Raw genomic sequence first — 23,682 nt, 5'->3', positions numbered from 1 at the left:
ACTAAAAAACACTTACAGAATCTTACTGACGCTAGTAAAGACAGTAAGTAGATTAAGGGTCACCATGTGTGTATATGTGTGTGTGCTGTGGGGTTCAGAAGCACTCAGGCTATTTATGTTCCAAAAAGTTGGAACATCCATGTAAATAACAGTCATGTATGTAATAATTTTACTGCATTAAAACTAAAAGAGATATTCGTAAATCGTATTTATTGAGATAATTGTCGGAATTCCTATCATGAAAATACTTATTCTTTACTAGCTGTTTGCACTGACAACATTTTAGTAAGTCTAATTTAAAACAACTATAACAAAATCTACTAAACTATGAATATTATGAACGAAAAAAACCTAGTAAGTCAATACTCTTCAATTCATAAATGCATTTTATTATTTTCTATACTCATACCTTCCTTGAATAAAGGCAGAGACTAGATTCACGTTTTCTTTTGAAGAAAGCACAATACAGTTCAGTAGAAATGAAGCACTGAAATAAAATACTTCTACACAATCTCAATAACTATGCAATTCTAATGAAGTAAAGAAAAGTCGCATCAGGAACTTAGAAAATTTCAATTATTCAATCGATCAATCATTCGTTTCACTTGAGTAACCTTTGGTTCTTATAAACACTGAAGTAAATCCACGTTTTTTATTTTCATGACTGATTTCTTGAATATTTGTAGTGAATACTATGACGCTGGTACTATATCTCCTTTTTAGCTAACTAATTGCTAAGTCCTTAACGGTACTTTTTAAATAAACATTCCATGTTTTTTTGATATGGTATGTTAAAAACCCACTAATAATTTTTTGATAGTACTTGTTTATTTCAGAGTTTCAGTTGAAACTATACAAAGAGCTATTTATTTACGCCAGCCATCTCTAAGTTTGGATTGATAAATTAGAAGAAAGGCAGCTACTAAAACACCCATCGCTACTTCTTGTGTGACGAAATAGTGGTATTTTACCGTGACTCTTAGAGTGCGTACATGACTCCAATGTGAACCATAAATCGTCAGATTCACAAATAATTTATGTATGTTAGCCACTACGTCACAGCCGACTCGTTACATAATAAGTAAACAATTGCTTTAATTCTTTTTGGCTCAATCAGATTATCTTTAGCTAAGTATTTGTCTTATATTTTCCTTTTATATTGGAAACAAGTCACCAAATAAACTGAAGGCATTTAAAACAAAATGTAAGCTTTTATTCCCAAAGAAAATATTAAAGATTCATTAAGCCAGCTATCTTATCCGGTGAGGTCAAGTTCTGTTAGAAAGTGTTGGTTTGTTAAGGTAGGTTTCTTTCTAGCGATTTTTTTTCCCTTTTCATTCAGTTAGCTCTTAAACGTTCATCCTCTGTCTGTCATTGCACACTTAACAGGCATCAAAGCTGCATTATTACCAGGAATTAACCAGAACTATGAGATTCCATGTAGAGAATAACGGTTGTTTTCATAAGAGAGACTAAAAATCATTTTTAAATGCATTATACATTGAAACATTACGTCTTAGAATTAATAGCTTCTCCAATAGTGGCCACGTCATTTGATCATTTACAATTTTCTGTTTGCATCTAAGATTAAGAAAAATATGCGCATCTTAAACAGAATAAATCAAGTTAGCAAAAATTTTAAATTCGGGATATTTTAAAATATACTTTCCATTTTCTACTGTAAATTGAAAAAAAAAAAATTGTCCAACATAGAGAGCAATGTGAGTTTAGGTTTCTGCACTAGATGGCAGCATCATGCATACTATAATTTCAAACAAATTAACCCAAAAATTATTAATTTCAAAACATGACAATAACACTTTACACTTATTGTATGAAGGTAACTAAAATTATTTATTATACTTATGTAAATCATATAAATGAGATTATTGGCAATTTTAGTTTCTACGTAATTATATAAAATATTTTGACACTTTTTTGGCTTTGTAGTTGTAATACTGCTCTAGAATCACAATTCTAGAATTTTCAAAAATTTTTAACCATCATAATATACGGAAAATATTTGACAATGAGAAATTAATCGTCCACAAAGTTTGTTAGAGTGTAAGTTAAAGATATGCACACAATTTATGGATAATTTAACCACTCCTGCTTTCGAACAAGTTAAAATGAAACTTTGATATCTTTCTTCCTAAACGACTGATTTAGTACGAAGTATTTTCACACACTGTGACACAATAAAGTTGATTTAGGTGAGCGTCATACCTAGTAGCAGTCAATATGAGGTTATTATTAAATATAATATTAGTTTCGCTTTGTAACAGCTACTGTTTTTATATCACTAAAAATTTTGAAGTGGTTACTTATAATAATAATAATAAAATTGTAATTTATTTTTAAGTTCAGTTGCTTTTAAATATTCATGGGTAGGAACAACGATTTCAAAGTAACAGAAATAAAACATAGAATAAGGCAATGTCTAACATTTTTAGTAATCAAATTTGTTCTTCTAAATTCTATAATTTCACAATGTGAAAATAACTTAAACCATTACAATTATTTGATATTAAAAACATCACTGAGTTATAACTAACATTCTCAAAATCTGCAGAGATAAGTATTAGCAACAAAAAGGAAAGTTTTCCTTAGTATGCCTCAACTGAATTAAAATACGGTCTTTTCCACAAAACAGAAATAGGTAAAAGTATAAGGAATTATCTCGAATTTTGTATAGTTGAATATGGTATAAAATTTCCAGTTGTTTAAAAGTATTTTGAGACTTTCTTGAAAAACTGTAAAACTTTTCAGTAACTTTAAGAGTATTTCAATTACATAATAAATAGAGTGGGCCAGAAGTTACTGTAAAGGTGATACTATTCGGTCGGTTCAGTAGCTGCTGTGTGGTTGACACAGTTGGTATTATTTGGTTGGTATAATTAATGTTATCAAATTGATACAAATGCTGTTGCACAATTGGTATTATACGGTTGGTAGTGCATAATATTAAGAAACAATTGAAACATACTCAGTTATTGTTTTTTTTCAAAGTAACAAATAGAAATGTTAAGTTATATTCTAAATATAAAAAAAATTATAATTACGCTTCCCTCACACTGTATTATGCTTATGGTTCTATAGCTCTTAACGCAGGCTGTGTTGTAATCAAACGTGCGTCTATTTATGCATACATATAGATTTGTGTGTTTATATATTTATGTTAAGAAGTTTTACAAAATTATTTATATTTGAGCAGTGTTTTACAATTATTCATAAAACCCAAAGGAAATATTTGGGCATAACTGTGACACAGAACATGAAAACATGATTTTTCGTATTTATCTTGAAGGAATATAATCCTGTTGACAGGGTAACAGCTCTACAACAGTCCAGAAATGATAACGTGAAGTTGGACAATTGAAGAAATGATAAGTTTGTTTATAACATCAGCCAAAAGACTGCACAGCTCAGTAGTTGAAGAAACAGTGGATGACAACCTAAAAAAATAAGTGCTTTTATTTTAAAATCAGAACAAAACATTTAGGTATATATAAACAAATATACCTATATCAGACACACACACACACAAGTGCATACATTTATATATTTAATTATATATACATAGGTTGAACAGGTTATATAGTAACAAATTTTAGCATCACTACATCTCTCAACATGTGGTTTTGCTCTATCTGACGACTGTACATAATGACAATAGCCATGCAGCATAGTTACTATTGCCAAAAGGTTTCACCACAAAGCTGTCAAGTCCAAAGTTTACCGCTTCTCTCATATGAAGTTTCCATAATTCATCTAGAGTATGAGGATGAACGGTTCCTTCAATGCCCAGTTAACTTGCAGAGTAGTCCATTAGTGTTGCATTCGACGACTTGACTGGTATATATTAACATGGAATAGTTTGAATACCCATTTAATTCCTTGTAGTATGCAATGACTGAATGTACTGTGAGTTCATGTTGAATTATAATGCCAGTAAACAGATAAGAGAATGGCATATTTCATTTGTAAAATGAACATGCAGAGAATACTTAGGTTACGTGCTAGCCAGAATGACCATTATGCTGTTAACATGTTTGTCAGTGCTCATTGTGTGGAAGGAAATCGAATATCAGAGTAATCCATGCTCCATTGAAGTGGCTTACCAAGTTCAAACAACTACATTACATATAAGCTCAATCGATTACGGCTCTGAAAATTACTATTAAGAGATTCAGCATCACCATGTTAAACAGCATAGGGGTGTATATGAATTCTCTAAAAACCTGTCAAAAAGTATACATTCAGTCAACTTCCTGACTATGATTATCATATAGGTCGAAAACCTACAGTAGAAGCAGATTTGAATCTAGTAGGATATAATGGAGTTGGTAGTACATGAAATCTCTACTGAAAGGCATTAAAGGTTTGAGAAGAAAATCAGTCATTACAAAGATACGATAAAATTAATTTACAGGTTCACCACATAATTACAATTCATGTTTTCATATCCAGTCATACTATATCTGACTGTCATGATTTTTGACAATAGTTCTTCAGTATAGTTTTCAATGCAAAAGGCATACTATCGCTTCCTGCTTTCTTCCCTGAAGCTATCTGGTGAAAGAAAATGGCAGTTTCGAAGTTTTCATTTAAACAATTTGATCACACAAAAATTCATAGATATTGCATTTGTGATCTTTACTAGTATATACTTGTATGGAATAGTTGAAACGTCAATTTAATTTTCCAGCTGGTTACAAGCTGTCTGCGCGTGACTTGTGTGATTTTTCCAAATATATATCCTTCTTGATTATGTTGCATACTGATGGTTGTGGAACATGAATGGCTTTTGCCACTAACCAGTTTCTTCATAGATATTCATTTTTACAAGAGGTTATAGATAGCTTACAATGGTTGCGGTGAGACTTACTACAGATCGTATTCCTTGTTTTCAATATTATTAATGGAGAGGGATATTTCTACCTTGGAAATTTTAAATACAATTTTAACATGTATCAACGTAATAATGTTTTGCATCAGAAACATGGCTTTTTCAAAGACAATCAATTTTGTAGCAATATATACATAATGACAATTAACGTCAAGTGAAAGATCTGATACATCATACAAGGCTGTAACGATTTTATATTAAATGTGTTTGTCATGGAATTTACTTATTCATATATTAAAGACTGGTTAAATATGGTGTAATCAACTCTCTGTATTCCAGTATCTTTAACTGACGCAGAAAAATGTACTCTATGTTTTATCAACGTAATTTTGTATCTACGTTCTGTAGTTTGTTCGAAATTTTCACCGCGTTTATGCAATATAATTTACTTATCCATCTATGAAATAATTCAAAACTACGATTATAGGATAACTTATTTAGTTCACAATATTCGTTTTGTTTGTGTTTGTGGATGTGAAAAGTAATGAGTTAAAAGAATGTGTAGCCTACAGCTAAGTAGTAATGCTCTATAGTATTTCTTAATGTGTAATTCTTGGAATTACAGAACAAGAACGGTGTTTATATCATCACTACTTTAAGTGAAAGGAAGATTTACAAGACTCATAATTATGCTTTAAATATTTGAGTGGAAGATATTTTTGACTTGTTATTTTATAATTAGGTGACATCAACATGATTTCTTTTTTCACCTCCTTTAATTCTGAAATCTGCAAAAAAAACGCCTTACAAGTATTAGTTTGGGTGATATTATAATAACTGACTGGCTACATGAATAGCGTGATGTACAGTCAAAGTTGCAAATAAATTTGGTGATGGCAATTACCTTGCTAGTCACTGTAGAGTTCTGTTCCACTGCAGTGGTTCTCAACCTTTTCTGACTTGCGGCATACTACGACAATCTGAAAAATTTCGCGGCACACCTGGAAAGCCTTAACGATTTTTTTAGATACACGTTATACAGCAAGTGTTAAAAGCCTTAGAATGAAAATCACGGCCAAAGCAAGCGATAATAATATCATTGTGCATCACGTTTAGATACACGTAACACAGAAGAAAAACGCCTTAGAACGAAAATTACGACCAAAGCAAGCGATAGTATTGTCAATATGCAGATGACATTAATATCGCTTGCTTTGGCCGTGAATGTCGTTCTAAGGCTTTTTAACGATTTTGTGGTATAGCAGAAAAATCAAAACTTTTTATTTTTACATATGCTTTCAATGTGACGCATGAGCTTGGTTTCGAGAGCAAATCAAATTGAAGCGAGGCTCTAACGTAGACAAACAGCTCGCATTTCATCACCGACTGTAAGAAGCCTCTCTCTCTTTCTGACTTTAATTTCAGTCAATGCTGAAAATCCAATTTCGCAAAACTACGAAGATGCAAATGAAAGCAGAACTCCAACTGCTTTTGAACTGATTGCAGGATATGAATTTTTAATGGAGATCCAAAACTCATCCAAGCTCTTTTTGGGAAACAATGACTGATAAAATTTGTCGTTTCGTAAATCAATAAGTTGTTTTTCCTCCTCAGTTGTAAGATTTGTTGTGTCACTGATTCCGAATGGATAGGTCACCCAGTTATATTCGTCGACAGCAAGTGACGGGAAGTAATGTTTTAGTGCGGACTGTAGGTCGCTTAATGTGTTCAAAATTTGAGGGACAATTTTCTTCTTTGACGGACATTCATTAACAGAAGGAAAACAATCAAGGACTCCTTTCGAGATCTTATTTTTCCACAGCGTCACCTTTTCATCGAAGGCCTTCAGATTGGACGTTGCAGTAATAATGTTTTCAGATGGTTCTTGGAGACTTAAGTTCAGAGAATTTAATTTGTCAAACAAGTCGGAGAGAAATTTAACCTTCAGCTACCAGATCTCATCATGAAAAGAAAATTCAAAACCTGCTTCCTCAACCTCTAAGAAAAAAATTACTTCAGTTTTTAGTTGAACAAGTCAGTTTTTAGTTGAACAAGACGCTTTAACAATTTTTCTTTCGAAAGTTATCGAACTTCAGTGTGATACAGAAGCTTTTTGTAGTCTGAATCCATCGCCTCACAGAGAAGAGAGAAAAGTCGAGATTGACGTGGCCGAGACTTGATGAAATTTACCACTTGAATAACTTGATTCATAACAGACTGCAAATCTTTCGGCAAGGATTTGGAGGCGAGCTCCTCTCTGTGAATCACGCAGTGAACAATCCTAATGTTTGGATTTTGTTGACGTACCAGAGTGACGAATCCCTTCTTTTTCCTTGCACCGAAGGACAGCCATCGGTGCAAACGCTGACACAGTTATTTCAATGTAATTTGAAGAGCAAAATGTTTTCATTCACCAACTCGAAAATGTTTGGCCTTTCGCTGTACTTTTAAAATCTTTGCAAAATAAGTATTCGTTTACGATTTTTCCGGCTTTTATTAATCGAATAAAAACCAGAACTTAAAGAGACCATAGCAAAGACAATTCATCTTCAGGCGTTTCGAAGCGTTCGCACACTTGATTATTAAAATCCGACGACAAGTCTACAATTCTGCGCGAAATTGTGTTATTGGACAGTGGAACTTGCCTAACCTTTTTGGCGGCATCCAAAAAGGCATTGTGGCGCAATGACTGATTCGACCTCCGTATGCGCTTTCTTGCGTTTTGCCAACAATTGAGAAGCCTTATAACTTGCAATCAATCCTTTTTCGGGCAGCTTCATGTAGTTCACAAGCTTCATTGATTGTTCATGTTGTTGAGCCGCGAGATTCTCGAAGTATTCTTTTGGCTTATCCTTCACAGCTGAATGTTTTGTTTCCAAGTGTCTCTTCAGGTTGCTAGGAACAAGCGCCTTGTTTGATAAAGCTGCATTGCAGAGTAGGAAGAATGGTAATTGAGAATGTTCCGATTCCAAAACGATAAAACCGTATTCGATGTATTCGTTTTTGTTCTTTCGTTTGATTTCTTGCTTTTGGTTCAACACATTCTTCTTTACAGCACCAGACTTACTTAAATATTTTTCTATGGATAAATGATAAAGCTAATTCATACACGATAAGCACGAAGTTCTGCAGTTGATATAAAATTTCTACTTACAGCGTAGTAGCTGTAGCTTACCGCAGAATGAGAACGTGTTCCAGAAAGCAGTTTGATTGTTTGATGCATCATTTATGACGTACGAAGCGCTTGTTGCGCCACAATTAAACTAACAGTCGAACCGTTGCAGTCGAGAACGAAATTTAAGTATGAACTTCTCAGTGCTTGAGTTCAATGAAACCCATAGAATGTTTTGGAAGGTTTCAGAGTGTCTCTATAGTAGCTTTAATTAACTGATGTGTTCGACTTGCTTGTAAAATCCCAAGAAAGTTGAATGTGTTTCAAAAACACCACGGCACATCTGCCAATCTCTCGCGGCACACAGGTTGAGAATCACTGAATTTACAGTATGAAATACACTAGTATGTCAGATATTCATTACTGTGACTTAAACCAGTGAAATTAGCAAGTGTCTTAATTTAGTGCAGTATCATGATTTTGGATTTTGGCCAGTTAGGGCTATCACTGGTTAAATATTTACCACGTCTTTCTGCAATAATTTCTGATGGTAAAGCTTATGAGCCCCCTTACCTTACCTTATAGTTTCATTATTTCGACAACTAGAAATACAAAAACTGTGAGTAAATATACAGCAAAGTAGAGCACGGAAACAAACACCAAGCAATAATACAGTCTACATCTTAGTACTCTTGAAGATTGTGAAGATTTCAGCCTATTTTCAGTTTGTACATTTGGCTCCTTTCGACATGTTTTAGAAACCCTAATGGAAGAGGGAAGAGGTGAGCCACAGTTGCCATCTTCTATCTAGCTAGAACCAACCAGCTGTCCAGTGCCTGTTTCATTTACCTCATTATTTCCAACCATCAGGATAACACTCATGATAACCAAGGTAGGATCTAACTCATAAATCGCGAAATGCCTTGTTTACAAATGTGAAAAGCAGCAACACTATTGGTTCGATAGCTGATGCACTTCAACAAAACCATAAAGCCTAACAGCTAAATAAAAATTACAATTTGCAATCCACGGGAAAGATAAGTGGCTGGGATCAAACTACTGATTCAAATCTCCATGAAGTTTTAAAACATAATATCAGGTTAATGTTTTTTGTCTTATCTTTGGCCTTTGAAGCCCGTGTATTTTAACTCACTTATCAAAGAAAAAAAAATACAAATATAGCGAAGCCTTCTTAAAAATAATTCCAATAAGACTGAAGTTTGAAGACATACAAAAGTGGCTACATTGCTATCAGTTCTACTCAGCTCACTGAACAAAATTCTGGACCAACATCCAGAGGGAAGACGACTAAATGTGTTGATGTGTATTGTATTTTGTTTTGGATAACTTTAGAATTATTTCAAGTTATATATTATTGAATTTCGATACTGGTCACTGTTTAGATTTTCTATATAGACCTCATTAACCTTTTAATCTGTTTTATAAACTATATGCATCAAATTACCCGTGAGTTTATGATTTTGTTGGTCACGCAGCCTTAAATTTCGACCGGCAAGTTTAATTATTGTCTTGACTAATTTTCTGTTGAATTCAAACACAAAAAAATGTATACTCTATTTCCAATATTGTGTGTATGTTAACAGCATAGCTCGAAACTTTTTTTTTTATATTTTGACCAAATTTGGTGCAAAGATTCATTGTTCCTTAAAGGGCCAATGATTAATATTAAGTGAACATAGGTCAATATTTAAGGTTGACTCGACAAATGTGTGTCTGACTTTAATCAAATCTGATTAATTTTAGTTGGGAAGTAAAACTTCACAATTTTGGAATAATTTGCTAATTAATTTTACTTTATATTAATTAAAGATTAATGTTTAGAAGAGGTAGGTATAACAGAGAAGCCTTAAAAATACCAATTTATTTTAAGTCTTTTAATGTTTTGTTTTCTGTTTCTCAGTGAAATAGTAGGAATCATTTACCTCCGTTATAATGACAACAAGTTGGAAGTTTGAAAAAGTTGTCAGAACTCGACAACAAGTTGAGCTAGAAAGACGGACTTGGCACCTGGACTTACATTTATGAGAATGATGAATTGTTTTGTGTATTTATTAGGAAGTTACAGCAAAGGTAAAAAAAACACTACTCTCAGTTGCTTTCTATTTGTAATATACCTTCCAGTGGCTTGCTTGTAATTTTTGTGATTTTAAACATATTAAATGAAAATTAAATTGAAATGTTTCAGTTGAAAGAACTGTGATATATTGACTATCGAAAAGTCTCTTCAGTTTTATTTATATTATAGTAAAAATTAGTCAAATACTTATAGATTTTAGATTTCCACTGAAGGCTCCTTGAGTACTTTAAGCCAGTACCTTGATACTATTGCATTTCCTTGTAACCACTAATTTCAGATTGTTTTTATGGTTTTAAATTTTGCTATAGTAACTGAAAATTTTGTAATTCGTTTCAACTGGTTGGTAAAAGCTAAAAATATTTTACTTTCTTTGTGCATGTTGCCTTGACGTTTTGGTACTTTTTAAGAGACCAGTCTCAACCAATCCAATTAATTTCCAATACTGTGAAGTAAGCCTAGTTTTCGTGCTGTTGACCAGTATAATTTCATGTTTAATTAAATTAGAACCCAATGTAAATCTCATGATCTATAATTTTCTCTTATTCGATAAAAAATAGAGACTGTTAAGGAAGGCTGATTAATAAAGTTTGCTTATTATTGTTATACTAAACTTTGTTGTAAGTCACTACGCATTATTCTTTGACACAAGTCATAACCTTTTCACCTTGTTCAATGATGCGTTGACAATCTTTGCCATTCTTTTAATTCATACACTCCCTGTGTGATTAAATCCTTATTTATCTTGTTATACGAAAAATTAGCACAGCTGTTGGGGCTTTCCTACCAACAAATTCCACAGTAAACACGCTTCTAAAAGAAAAACTAACACATTTACCCAACATTTTCTACTATGAATCAAACTAACTTTCAGCTTTTTTCTGATCACATTTCTAATTCAAAAGATAGCAAAGAAAATGGTATTTGATCATATCAAACGAACTTTTTCGAAATTATAAGAAGTATAAGATATTAGTTCTTTTTCTAAAGTAAAAAACTCTTTATTTGACCACATTTACCTCGCACGTTCAAAATATTGTTCCTATAAAACGGTATGGTTCTGATGGTTAATAGTCCATTCTAAATTGTTAGAAATCCATCGTTAAAACACTTTAATGTTTTACATTCGTTAGATACAACAACTGTATAAAATCACAGTTATCTAAAAAAAATCATTGTATAAACAAATGTTCCTCTATTTCATTTTTTAAGTTACCGTAGTCCAAAATGCAAACCTTTTGGAAATATTCCAGTAAGTATTACAGTTTTTTTTTTCACTTAAAATGTTTCTTTATTCTTCAATGTTTCATTAGGAACCTTATTAAATAACGGCGTTTTAGAGATTCTGTATTGCAGCTTATTGACAAAGATACTTAACCAAACCAACCACAATTTTAAAATTTTATTTGAACTCTAAAATCATAAAAGTATTTAAAGTACGCAGAAAGTTAATCACGTGTTAACAAGCAGAAAATAAATATAGACTGACGAATAGAACTATGGAGAAAATAAGCGGTTAAAATCAAGCACATAAAAAGATAATCGAACTTACTTTCAGCTCCAGCTGTTCTTCTTACTGTAATTGGATCTATAAAATAAGGACAAAGGCGTTGATAAACTTTTTTAGTGTATAAAAGTATGACAGACAAAAAATGTTTAACCATTCTATAAAGAAAAAGATTGTTTGTTTTCTGTTAAGCACAAAACTACACAGTGCGCAATCCATGGGTATCGAAACGTGGGTTAATTGTAAAATACTAAAAATATTGCAGTAGACGGAAGTAGCAATTAATGACGATCCCGAATTTGTAATAAAGCATATTATATGCTATAAAATTATCGAAAACATTTCCCAAAATTACGCTTGAAAAAAAGAGACGAGGAGTCCAAACTGCTCACGAAAACAATCAAACATGCTACGTGATTAAGCTGCTGTCGCGAAATTGTTGTGTTGGGGTTGAACCTGTTCTTTACGGCAACCAAATTCTCCACATTTCTGTTCGCCATTCTGTCAAAGTAACATTTAGCATGAGGTTGCGTCTCCATTTATATCAGTTAATGTCACAAAATGGAATCCGGTAAAAAGAACAATAATTTTGTTATAGTAGCTTCTAACAGTGAGTCTAATCGTGAAAGCAGCAATCCATTTTGAATCTGTTGGAATTGAACTTACAAGTGGATCCGAATTCCAAAGTATTTTTTTGCAGTGTAAATTGTATTTGCTCCAAAAAAATGTACACTGCTAATAAGAAATAACTTTTTAATGTAAAGAAAGACATTAGTTACAAACAATACCATAAACTTAGGGATTTTGAATTGCGCATCAAAAGAGAACTGGCAGTAAACACGTCGAGCAAACGGTCAGTTGAAGCAGTAGAGACAGGGGCTCATACTTCTAGTAAGAGATAACCTGGGAAAAATTAAACAGAAAAAACAACTATTGGAGCCTTTATTACTGGTAGTACCAGGAGGATTAACCAATTTAGAATAAATGCACTCATAACTGATTTGGTCATTGAGGAAATGCTTTTTTTTTTTTTCAAATTAGTTGAAATACAAGCTTTGAAAAATCTTATTCATACACTAAAAACAAATAAAATAGTTCTTGGTAAGAAAGCCCTAACATTCAGAGAGAGTTATATCTGAAAGATTAATAATGTTAGAAGTATGTGGAGAATATTCATCGTTATCTGTACGATTTGTGTTACTATTAAGACTCTTATTTTTGCGGGTGTGCTAGTTTGAGAAAGCTTATGTGTATTGGAAGATGAAGAGTTTTTAAACATTTTCTTAAGCTGGTCATTGTGAGGTAAACGGATTTTGAACATTTCTGGTAGAGTTTTTAGTGCTATGTAAGCTTCTTTATGAAAAAAGAGAATTTGAAAGAATGCTGTTAGAATCGCTTTTTCATTGATGTTATTGGTAGGAAGATGACTTTTGTTATTCTTTTTAAGAAGGAATATATTAGTTCTCTTTGTAAATTTTTTTAGTTCTTTTTCTTCCAGCGAAGGGTTGTACAGGTGATAATAGTGGGAAATTTCTTTATCTAGGATATTGACAGAAGATTTTAGTGATATTCATGAATTTATAAGGTGTTTTCAAGAATTTGTTGCCATATGTTTCAAAAGTTCTGATCATGTGCTCCTATTGTTATTGGTATGAGAGACTGAGGTATTTTTCGGCTTTTAAGGTTATACACTAGTAATTAGCATGGTGATTGCGTCTTATGCATTTTTCAGTGAGTTTTCTAAGTTTGAGAAATAATTATTTTCTGCTGTGGTTGAGTGATTCGCCACTTGCTTTAGGTTGACAGACATTACTGTGAGAATTGTTGTAATCGTGAAATAGAGTGTGGAAAAGTTTAAGGGAACGAAGAGGGTACAGCTTCAGAGAGTGTGTTACACATTATCGAAGTAAACTGCCTGCAGTCAAGCTCTCAGAATAAATAAAATATGCTCAGATGAAACACTCTACAGAAAACATACCAAGGATCTATAACAATTCGTGTTACAAAGAGAATATAAAGATACCGAAATTGACAGACATTATTGAAAAGGCTAACAACACTTATCAGAAAACATCCTGTATCAGAGCAATACTGAACATTCAAATAGAGTTTCTCTCATTATTACTTATCAGTTTAAACTCAGAAATGTTTCACGAATTCTGATTAAAACATTTCCATCTCTTGCCTATCACCTGCATCAGCATTAAAACAAGATTCAACATTAACATTGATAGAAATATAAAATAGTCTTATTGGATCGATAATCTAAACACTGTTCAACCTTGTACAATCAAGTTAGATCCCGGAATCAGTGATTTCCAGTCATTGGTTTCATCTCTGCAAGAAAAATAATTTTTATTCTTTCTTGTTTCTGTCATGTAGGTGAATCCATTTTTTTCTGAAACTTATTATCTAGTTGAGGTAATTTCTCATACCTCTTTGTATAAATCAATTAGCTTAACATTTCTTTATCAATCAGTCTCTAAATGTCACTTTTATTTTTCTTAAACACTTAAGTATAGTTTTATTTATTTTTTTTTAACCATTTATAAAGCAAAATATTCCTAACACCTTTTTTACATAACGCTCTCGTCGTCAGCCAGAAATGGGCAAGAACGGAACACTTAAAACAGTACATGGAATAACATACTAAACATTTCTTGAAAGATCAGATGACCTCATGACGTTACTCAACTCCATTTATATATACATATCAGTCATTAAATTACACCACCATTCTCAGTCTGCCCCTGAAGAAAAATTGTCTACATTTCGAAAGCAGTTGAGTTATAAGTGTTTATTATTTTGTAACAAGACTTATTGAGTTTAAGTGTTTTTCTAATATCATGAGGTGTGTGTATAGGTATTGCTTTATATGTTAGTAAAGTGCTCGAGAATAACACAGTACCTATAAACATTTTATTTACAAACGAGAGCAAAATAGTATTCCCTAAACATCTACTAAAACTAGCTAACACATAAAGTATCTGCAGTACAGGACACTAAATAAGTTTAAATAAGACGACTGCACAAAGTAAAATAGACTTGGATACTATATTAGGAAATATAAAGTCTAAACATAAACAATGGATAGTAAGTTTATTTGAGGAATATATGTAGGACAGGGTGACTCTAATAGTTTTAAAAACATAGTAGAAACTTAAGGCGGTGTTAGATAATAGGAAAAATATGTTAGTTCCAAAAAATGATAGTCGATAAGATGGAGTTTTGCAAGCTGAAGGACTATATTCCCTACCCACCTTTCATTAAATGTTAGATAGGATAAGACAAAGTAGGCATTTTCCCTTTATGGATTTGCATTAAATAAAATTAGAGGAGACTCGAATGGTAACTCACGTTACTACTAAGATTAAAGAAGTAAAGAAAGAAAGTAAGAATAACTTTGGTATCAAGAAGCAAAGGAAAGATGTTGCAATGAATCCATTAAGAAATACGTTTCTGCATGGATAAAAGCTTAGTATATATTGCATTCAGATGTAGAAAAGCAGAAAACAGAGAAAATATAGAGAAAAAAATTTAAGAAACAATTATGAGGTACATGACTAAGCATTAATTCGAAAATGCAACAACAGCAACTTTTTCAGTAGACGAATTCAGATTTTAAAAAATTACAATTATTTGAGTTGTAGATAAGGTATCGTTAGGTGAGATTTACATTTAAAATGCAGTTAAACTCTGGATAATATTACAAATTCGTGCTATTAAGGTCAAGTTTGTAAGGTGGTATTAAATCTGCTATTTTAATACAATGATGAGAGCTAAAAATTGATAAAGGGGGATTCCTGGGACTGGCATGGTGCAGTGGTTAGGTTTTGTTTGACTCGTAATCTGACGGTTGTGTGTTTGAATCTTCGTCAACAAATATGCTCGTCCTAAACGTTGCCGATTGGGCATGCCACCATGGTGTAAATATTTTTAACTTACAAAAGTTGAACTTAGATTGTTATGGAGTTAACGATCAAGAGGGTTCTTGAATGTTTATTCAGCATTGGCTTCGATTAAAAGTATAGAGCTTCAGCTGCTTTGTTTCCGTTGATGACTAGTTCTCTTTTAATGAGTTTGATTTTTTTTCAGCGATAATTTTTTTATTTCTTTGAAATTTCCGAAACGTGTGAAATTTTTTAAAGATATTCCTTAATTCTGAGCTCACATCGCTTCCATTTTAACTGATTTAACAGTATTTACGCGAATTGCATTTGTAGTTGACTCCACCATTTTTATTTTAAATTGGGTAGATGTTAAGAATAAGGTGTTTGATTTTAATAACATGCATCTCAACATTTTATTTATAGTTGAATGGAAGGAAAATCTATTCACAAATATTATAAACCTCTAAATCATTTAGCATTTGCAAAAAAAAACAAAACACACCAAAAACTTAGTTAGTAGGATGAGTAATTAATGTCTCCAGTTATATCACTGAAGATAGATAAGGAATATTAAGCTGTCAAAATCAGTGCTGTAGAACACGTTATTAATGATATATTCAAATGTAAATCAAATCAATGCTTAGAATAAATGTCAGTCATGATACATCATTAATATCTAAATATTACTTTAGGACAAAAGTTAGCAGACATATCAAGTTATAAACTAAACCAGTACTGCAGAAAAACAGTTAGTACTGAAGCGTCCAGTTACAGATCAAATCATTATTATAGAGCAAACATTATTAATGACATATAGAGCTATAGATAAAATCAGTATTTCAGTAGAAAAAACGTTAGTCATAACTTATTCAGTTGTAGATTTAAAACAAATACTGTAGAACAAGAATTAATAATCATATGATCAGTTATCGAACAAATCATTGTTATAGAATAAACTTTAGTATTGGTAATTCACTTTATATCTGAAAAGCAGTGCTGTCGACCACAGTTAGTAGTGGAATGTCAAGTTGTACATGAAATCGTGGTAAGAAACAAACGTTAGTTTTAGTAGATCAAGTTATGTACTGGAATCAATGCAACAGAACACAATGTCAACTGTGGTTATGTCCAGATGAACTCATCTTATATCCAGGTAGAGATCAAATCAGTGAAGTATATCAGATAATAGTGAAGATATATCTCGTTCAGTGCAACAAAAAATGTCAGCAATGGTATTTCCAGTAATAGACGAACTCAGCTTGATATGAGAAACATTAGTAATGTATTTCGAGTTATACATAAAATCAGTTTGGAAAGTTTTGGAATTTCGCACAAAGCTACTCGAGGGCTATCTGTGCTAGTCGTCCCTAATTTAGCAGTGTAAGACTAGAGGGAAGGTAGCTAGTCATCATCACCCACCGCCAACTCTTGGGCTATTCTTTTACCAACGAATAGTGGGATTGACCGTAACATTATACACCCCAACGGCTGGGAGGGCAAGCATGTTTAGCGCGACGCGGGCGCGAACCCGCGACTCTCGGATTACGAGTCGTACGCCTTACGCGCTTGGCCATGCCAGGCTTCATAAAATCAGTACTGCAGAATAAGTTAGTATTAGTATAAACAATAATAGATCAAATCAGTGATGTAAAACGAACGTTAGAAACGGTATATCCAAAATAAATGTTAATAAGGGCATATCAAGTTATATATACGTATATACATATATAAATCAGAGCTGTTGATCAACTTCATACAATAATGTTAGTAATGATACATCCAGATACAGTCAAATCAATGCCATAGGGCAAATATTAGGTTATATATCAAAGTCAATGCTTTATATCAAAGGTAGTAGTGAGTCATTCAGTTACATATATATAAAAAAACGTTATTAAATGTTACCTCAAGTTACAGATCAAATCAGTGCTGTACAGAAAAGGTTGAAATGCGACAGTTATCGAGTAAATCGGTGCAGTAGGATAAAATTACTCTCAATGTATCTAGATACAGGTCAAATCAATGCTGTAGAACTATCGTTACCAATAGTATATCTAGTTATGAATCACATCATTACTTTACAACAAACGTAGTAACAGTATATGACATCAGCCGTACATCGAGTTTCCAGCGAGAATAAAACTGTTAATAGAAGAGTTAGAGTGAAATAAAAAACATGCAATACGTAGCTCGAGACTAAGTTCTTAAGGGAAGTAGCATATAATAAAATAATAATTAATCAATTATTTGATGTAAAGTCATATATATATATATTTAGTAAATCATAGTAAATAAATTAAATGACAAAATAAAAAAGTAGAACAATACAGCAGCAATGTAAGGAAATGAACGTGTACCTTGAGTAATACTGTTTAAAGGAATACAGCAATAAAAGGTATGTGAACTTACGAGGGATGAAGAAAGACTATGAAAAGAAATGAATATAAAGATAACAAATGTGGGTGACTAAAACGAACAGGTTAGCGAGGTAAAAAGAGTGTGAACCTTGAACGAAGAGGTTACAGGCGCTAAATGTCAGAGATAAAGTTTAGGGGCAAGGAAATGGAAAGGATAAACTTAAAGGAAAGGGAACTCTTCATTCATTCCAAAAGGAATTATATTACTTAATTTGAAAACCAAACGTTCTTCCAGGCGTTCTCTTTGCGTTACAGTGGATGGAACAACTATGAGTTCTAATATGGGAAAGTCGGGCATGCAATGTGAATGGTTATTAAAATGTCTATCTGTGGGTCTTTTAGTATTATTATTTCTCATGTAAGAGAGATGTTTACGTGAACGATATCTTAAGCGGCAACCCGTTTGACCAATATATAGCTTGTAATTTTTTTTACAAATCAAACAGCTTGTTGAAATGTAAGTTAATGATTGTTATATTTGGAATTTTCCATTGGTGCCAGATATGGATGTTGTAGTGTTAATATACTGAGAAATGAGGCATTTCTTTCTCTGACAACAGGCTGTACCCGAGTTCACATTACAATATATTTCTGGATGGCACTCTGGACTAAACTTATTTTTATATTTCTATCGTGTGTGTAAGTGACAAGTGAGCATTCTTCTTTAAACGCTATAGAACTTATGGGGTAATCAGTGAGAGTCTTGAAGTTCTGTTTGATTATCTGGGCAATTTTAAAGGTATTAGGATGGTAAGTAAAGATATGTAGCATTCGAAAGTTTGTAGACTTAGATTTAGGTGTTAGGGTACATTATCGAGCCAAAGAATTGGCGGGCTTGGCAGCTTTTTCTATTAGAGGTTTGGGGTTAGGAGCGACAAATAAAAAAATCTTTCACGTCTTTATATTCTGACTCTTAATTAATTTGTTCACTGTAGAGCCTGTGCAGTTTTGGAATTATGGAAGTGACTGAAACGTATGACATAGATGGGCAGAGTTGTAGCGGGAGTGAGAATGGGGATCAATGGACTTGTAATGTACTGATGTTGATAAATGACGGTTTTCAACAGAGATGAGAATGTGTAAAAAATTTAAGCTCTTGCAAGATACTGTTCATATGAACATTAGCGCTAAATGGAAGGAGAAAACAAAGTATAAGGAATGATTTAGGTCTCTCAAGGATGTGCTGGTTGCGTCAAGAATATAACGTCTGTAAGGACAAGGAAATGTTCGTTGATAAGTGGAGAACATCTGATTCTCTAGATAACTAACAAACAATGAATCATAAAAGGGCCCATTTTAGTACCCATAGCAACATCTTTTGTTTGTTGGTATAATTTGACATTAAAGGGGAACCCGTTCAAGGTTAATACAAGTTCATCAGTTCCCCATAACGATGATGTGATATTTGTATGTTCGAAATAAATATATACTGTTCATTACCAGAGACTGAAAATTCTTGAAAGTATGGAGTTCGTGTGTCATTAGATTAGTAGCACCCGATTTGAAGTAACCTATATTAATCAAATCGTTAATGGTAGTATTAATATTAAAGTTAAACTATGTAGTTAAGGGAGGGTGAAAATTAATGTCACTAAATTAGTTAATACCTGTAATGCATATTGGTGTAGAGAAGACAAATTAGTGTTAGAAATAAACGACCTTATAACACCAAAATTTATTTTTAAACCATTTGAAACTTTGTAATATCAGTTTTAGTTTGTGTTTTAGTGAACTGTAAAGCAAAACGTTAAGTATCTCATTAAATATAAACAGCAGTTTGTTGTTATAGGGCCCTTTATTTGTGGTATTAACGTCAGTAAGCTGTTTTCAGCTTTAGTAAGGTACGCCATACCACTATAACATCACTTTTTTTCAGCAGGTTTAATAATTATTTCTTGTCGTTTATAAAGTGTTAGTAACGTTTTGTGTTCATCAGGAGTTAGGTTACTGGGTTTAGATTTACTTAGTAAATCACATTTGTTTTTATAATTTCGAAAATTTGAATAAAATATTTTAAACTAATGAATATTTCAATGGTCTACTTTGAGTTTGTTCTTTTTGTATCTCTTAAAATTATGACAGAGATCTCGTTTAGAAGATGAACTATAATGTTGGAGATGTTGGTCCTAATATGCAGCGAGAATCATTTTGGAAGTTAAGTGATCGCTAATATGACAACCAATAATCTAAGTCTGATAGCAGTATTTATTTTGTTAGCTGTGATACTAAGTTTTTGTACACTGTCGGGGATAGTTACTTGGTATAGGACTATAGGTAATCCATAACTGGAGGTTAGTTGTCACTATTGTCGAGGTTAGTTTCTTCACATAAAGGTTTTTAGTAAGAACTCAAATATGTGTTTGTAGAAGAAGATGATTTAAAAAAATATTGACAAGTAGAACTGATAATCGGATTTATTTTTTATTTTAGTTCTATTGTAATATTTGTTTTATACATATATAAATTAGAGCAATGCAAATGTTATCAGTGGTATATTTAGTTACTGATGAAAGAAGAATTATTTAATATATGATATATCCAGTTATAAACCGAATGAGTTCTTCAAAACAAGTTCTATTAATTGTACGCCAAGTTGCAATTTAAATCAGGAACGTATAAGAAACGTTAGTAATCTTACGTTCTGTAAAACGAAACTCATTAATGGTATTTTTTATAGATCAATTCCACGCTGAGAAACGATAATGTTGCTACTTACAACAAATGATAAAAATCACTGCTGTAAATCAAACGCTAGTAACAGTATGTCAAGCTAAGAATACACACCAGTGCTGTAGAACAAGTGTTAGTAATGATATTTTCAGTTACAATCAACTCAGCTCAGTTGAAGAAAGGTTAGTAATGAGACATCCAATTACAGATTTAAGGATTGCCGTAGTATAAATATAAGTAATTATATGTTCAGATGTAGATCATGTTAATGTGGTAGACAAGATGTTAGCAACAGTGTTTCAATTTATATGTGAAGTTAGTGTTGCAAAATAAAAGCTATGATATATGCTATTACAGATGAAATAAGCGCTGTAGAAACAAGTTGGTGAATGCTTATATAGTTATATTTCGTTGCATCAGGTAAAAAAATTTTCTTATTGTTTTAAAAATTGCACAGAACCATATATTCTAAACGAAACTAACTAAAATTCGATAGTACGTTTATGTACGTTGTAAACGTATCTATATGAATAGACGATATTCAGAACAAAGGTAAATAAAATCCTATAGCTTATATTTCTTACAAAAATATGTATATCAACAGAGGATATTGATAGTTTACATACTTGGGTGACATAACTTAGTCAAGGGCTATTTGTTACTAATAGAATATATACATATATATGGCTGCCTATCAGTTACGTCATTAAGAAACCCGCTATACTCATAACGAAATATAACGTAGACAGGTTAAAATTATGTGACAGTTGATAGTTACGCATTAGAATACGCGGAGCTCTTGAATTCCACCAAATACTAATATTTCATGGAAAACCTGGTTGTCTGTCGAGAAACCCGAAGGTTCCGCTGAACCTCGGCTGAGAAGCATTGAACCTAAATGATCCTGATCGATACTGTAATAAGTGAAGAAATAATTGGTGATTATCAAATCATTTTCAAACGAAGTTTGGAAAGATACAATTTCTGTCTTCAGACACTTCTAGGTAGAAATGTTTTTTAACGATCGAGTTGTAGTTGCTAACAGGTTTTGTAATAAAAATAAGAATAGAAGTCAATTTTAGAACTTATAAAAATTTAAAAATAGATTATTATTGTTTATTGGACAAATATAGAGAATAAACTTTGGTCCAAATAAAAGTTAAACAAATACAAGTTAAAAATAGGTCTCACCAACATAGTTTCGAAATTGATAAAACGCTTCAAATCCTGTTCCATCAAACTTATCGTTTGATTTGAAGGCTACTCGAAAGAAGTCGCCGTCTGATTCAATAATTTTAGGTTTTTTGAGGCCACAATGACGAGGAATTTTGCGGTCAACGGTTCGAAAGTTTGAAAATTCCACATAATCGCTGGCCGTTTCTGTGGTGCATCTGTCAAAAATAAACAAAAAATTATCACAAATTCCGGCAGAAAAACATTGTTAAATGGAAAATTTTTATTTAACTAGAACACATTTATGCCAACTCAGAGTTATACAGAAGGGTAAGTAAGTTATATAAAATGATTTTGAATATGTAAATTAGTTAGTCATGTGATAACTATAGCGGATATAAAGTTGCACTGGAGTGTTATGTACATAACTACCTTTCACAGTTGTGTGGCATTTCGTTGGTAGAATGATACTTTTGAAAATTGGTTGTTTTGGGAAAAGGTATGTAAGTAATCCTTTCTAACCAGAAATATTCATAAATTCAAATAACAAAGATGTGTTCAGATCAGAGATTTTCATTTTCCAGATTTAACATAGATTTGTACTTAATGGCATTGGCAATCAAGAGAATATGGATCAACGTGTGAAGTCAGGACTATCCACAAAAATACCTGCACCAAATTATACCTCAGTCGTGGTAAGCAAAGTTTTATAACACCAAGAACTGGTCAGAACAAGTAAGAGTTCACAAAACGAAGGTCAATGACAAAAGCCGTTCACATGTCTAAGGTAACAATATGCAACATAAACAAGGAGGACCTGTGCCTGAAAACGGAGCAAATAGGGTGTAGGTTTACAATCGCATACTTCGAACAAATGAAGAATTGAACGAGTTTTAAGCTATTCCATAAGAGTTTGTGAGATCGAACTGTTGAAAGGGATACTGAGAAACTGTCATTTTCATGTACTATATGGACTATGGTAAGCCTGGAGGGATGATTAGTGTGGTTTGAATGTAACTGTCTGGACAATAGAAACAAAGTTGTAAATTTTTGGAATATAGATACATTCTCGTCAAAAAAATTAATTAAAATATTCTCAGTATCAGATGTCACGTATATCTGGAATATTTATAGAAATTAGCACTTATTTAACTCATCATTTTTGTGACAAAAGGTAGCTCTTTATTCACATACTTTTAGATCTTACAGACCTTTAAAATACTTTTGTATCAAAGTATGGTTTAAAACTGAAGTGCTTGTAAATAAACGTTATCTATTTAAAAAACATGTGTAGGTAGATTGTGATTTTAGACAGATATTGTATGTTTCGAATTTCAGAACAGAAATGTACTTGATAGCCATTAGCAAATACAACGAGACTTATTTCCCCAGGGCCCATGAAAATGTTCTGTTTCAAGATTAACAAATTTTATTTGTTGTTTTGATGTTCATGTGTCACTCTGTGTTCTAGCTTTAAAAGGGCATAATTATTCTCGTGATTGAAGTCATGCACACATTTTGCTGACACCACGGCAGTACAAATTGCAACGTTAAGAGTCCTTTATGTGACGTTACTTTAGTTCCTACTAACTGATTGACAAACAACACTACTGTGTACTGACACAAATGGTTAAAGCTGCTGACTTTCGGTCCCCTTTCAGGTAAATAATTTCCAATAAAATATCAAAAAGGGTCTAAGAATGGTGAAGGCCGATAACTGTAATATTCAGTACCATCACAGATACTAAAAGGAGTAATATTTATGTCACACAACTGGTTAGAAATACTCCTAATAAAGTTCATTATAACGTTTTTGTCATTTGTATCATATGACTATAGTCCATATAGTCATTTGTATCATTTGAAGCAATTTTTTAAAAGTATAGCTTTCATAAAGGTATTTATATTATTCTATTTAAAACTAGCAAATTAAAAAAATAATTAAAATTGTCTATTATCGAAAAATATT

General features: G+C 32.3%; 1 protein-coding gene across 2 annotated transcripts in view; it reads right to left on the bottom strand.

Moving 5' to 3' along the window:
- Positions 1-366: 366 nt before the first annotated feature.
- LOC143258522 (suppressor of lurcher protein 1-like) overlaps positions 367-23,682 on the bottom strand; it is a 78,155-nt gene continuing 54,839 nt past the window's right edge. For both annotated transcript variants that reach the window (XM_076517618.1, XM_076517619.1), the window contains exons 6-8: positions 21,732-21,931; positions 11,609-11,644; positions 367-3,455 (exon numbers count right to left, since the gene is read on the bottom strand). In XM_076517618.1, the coding sequence (XP_076373733.1) occupies positions 3,397-3,455; positions 11,609-11,644; positions 21,732-21,931 (295 nt within the window). In that variant the 3' untranslated portion in view covers positions 367-3,396. The remainder of the gene's footprint in view (positions 3,456-11,608; positions 11,645-21,731; positions 21,932-23,682) is intronic.

Source organism: Tachypleus tridentatus, chromosome 8, assembly GCF_004210375.1.
Source record: "Tachypleus tridentatus isolate NWPU-2018 chromosome 8, ASM421037v1, whole genome shotgun sequence".
NCBI classification, from domain to species: Eukaryota; Metazoa; Arthropoda; class Merostomata; order Xiphosura; family Limulidae; genus Tachypleus; species Tachypleus tridentatus.
This window is presented reverse-complemented; position numbering and strand designations above follow the sequence as displayed.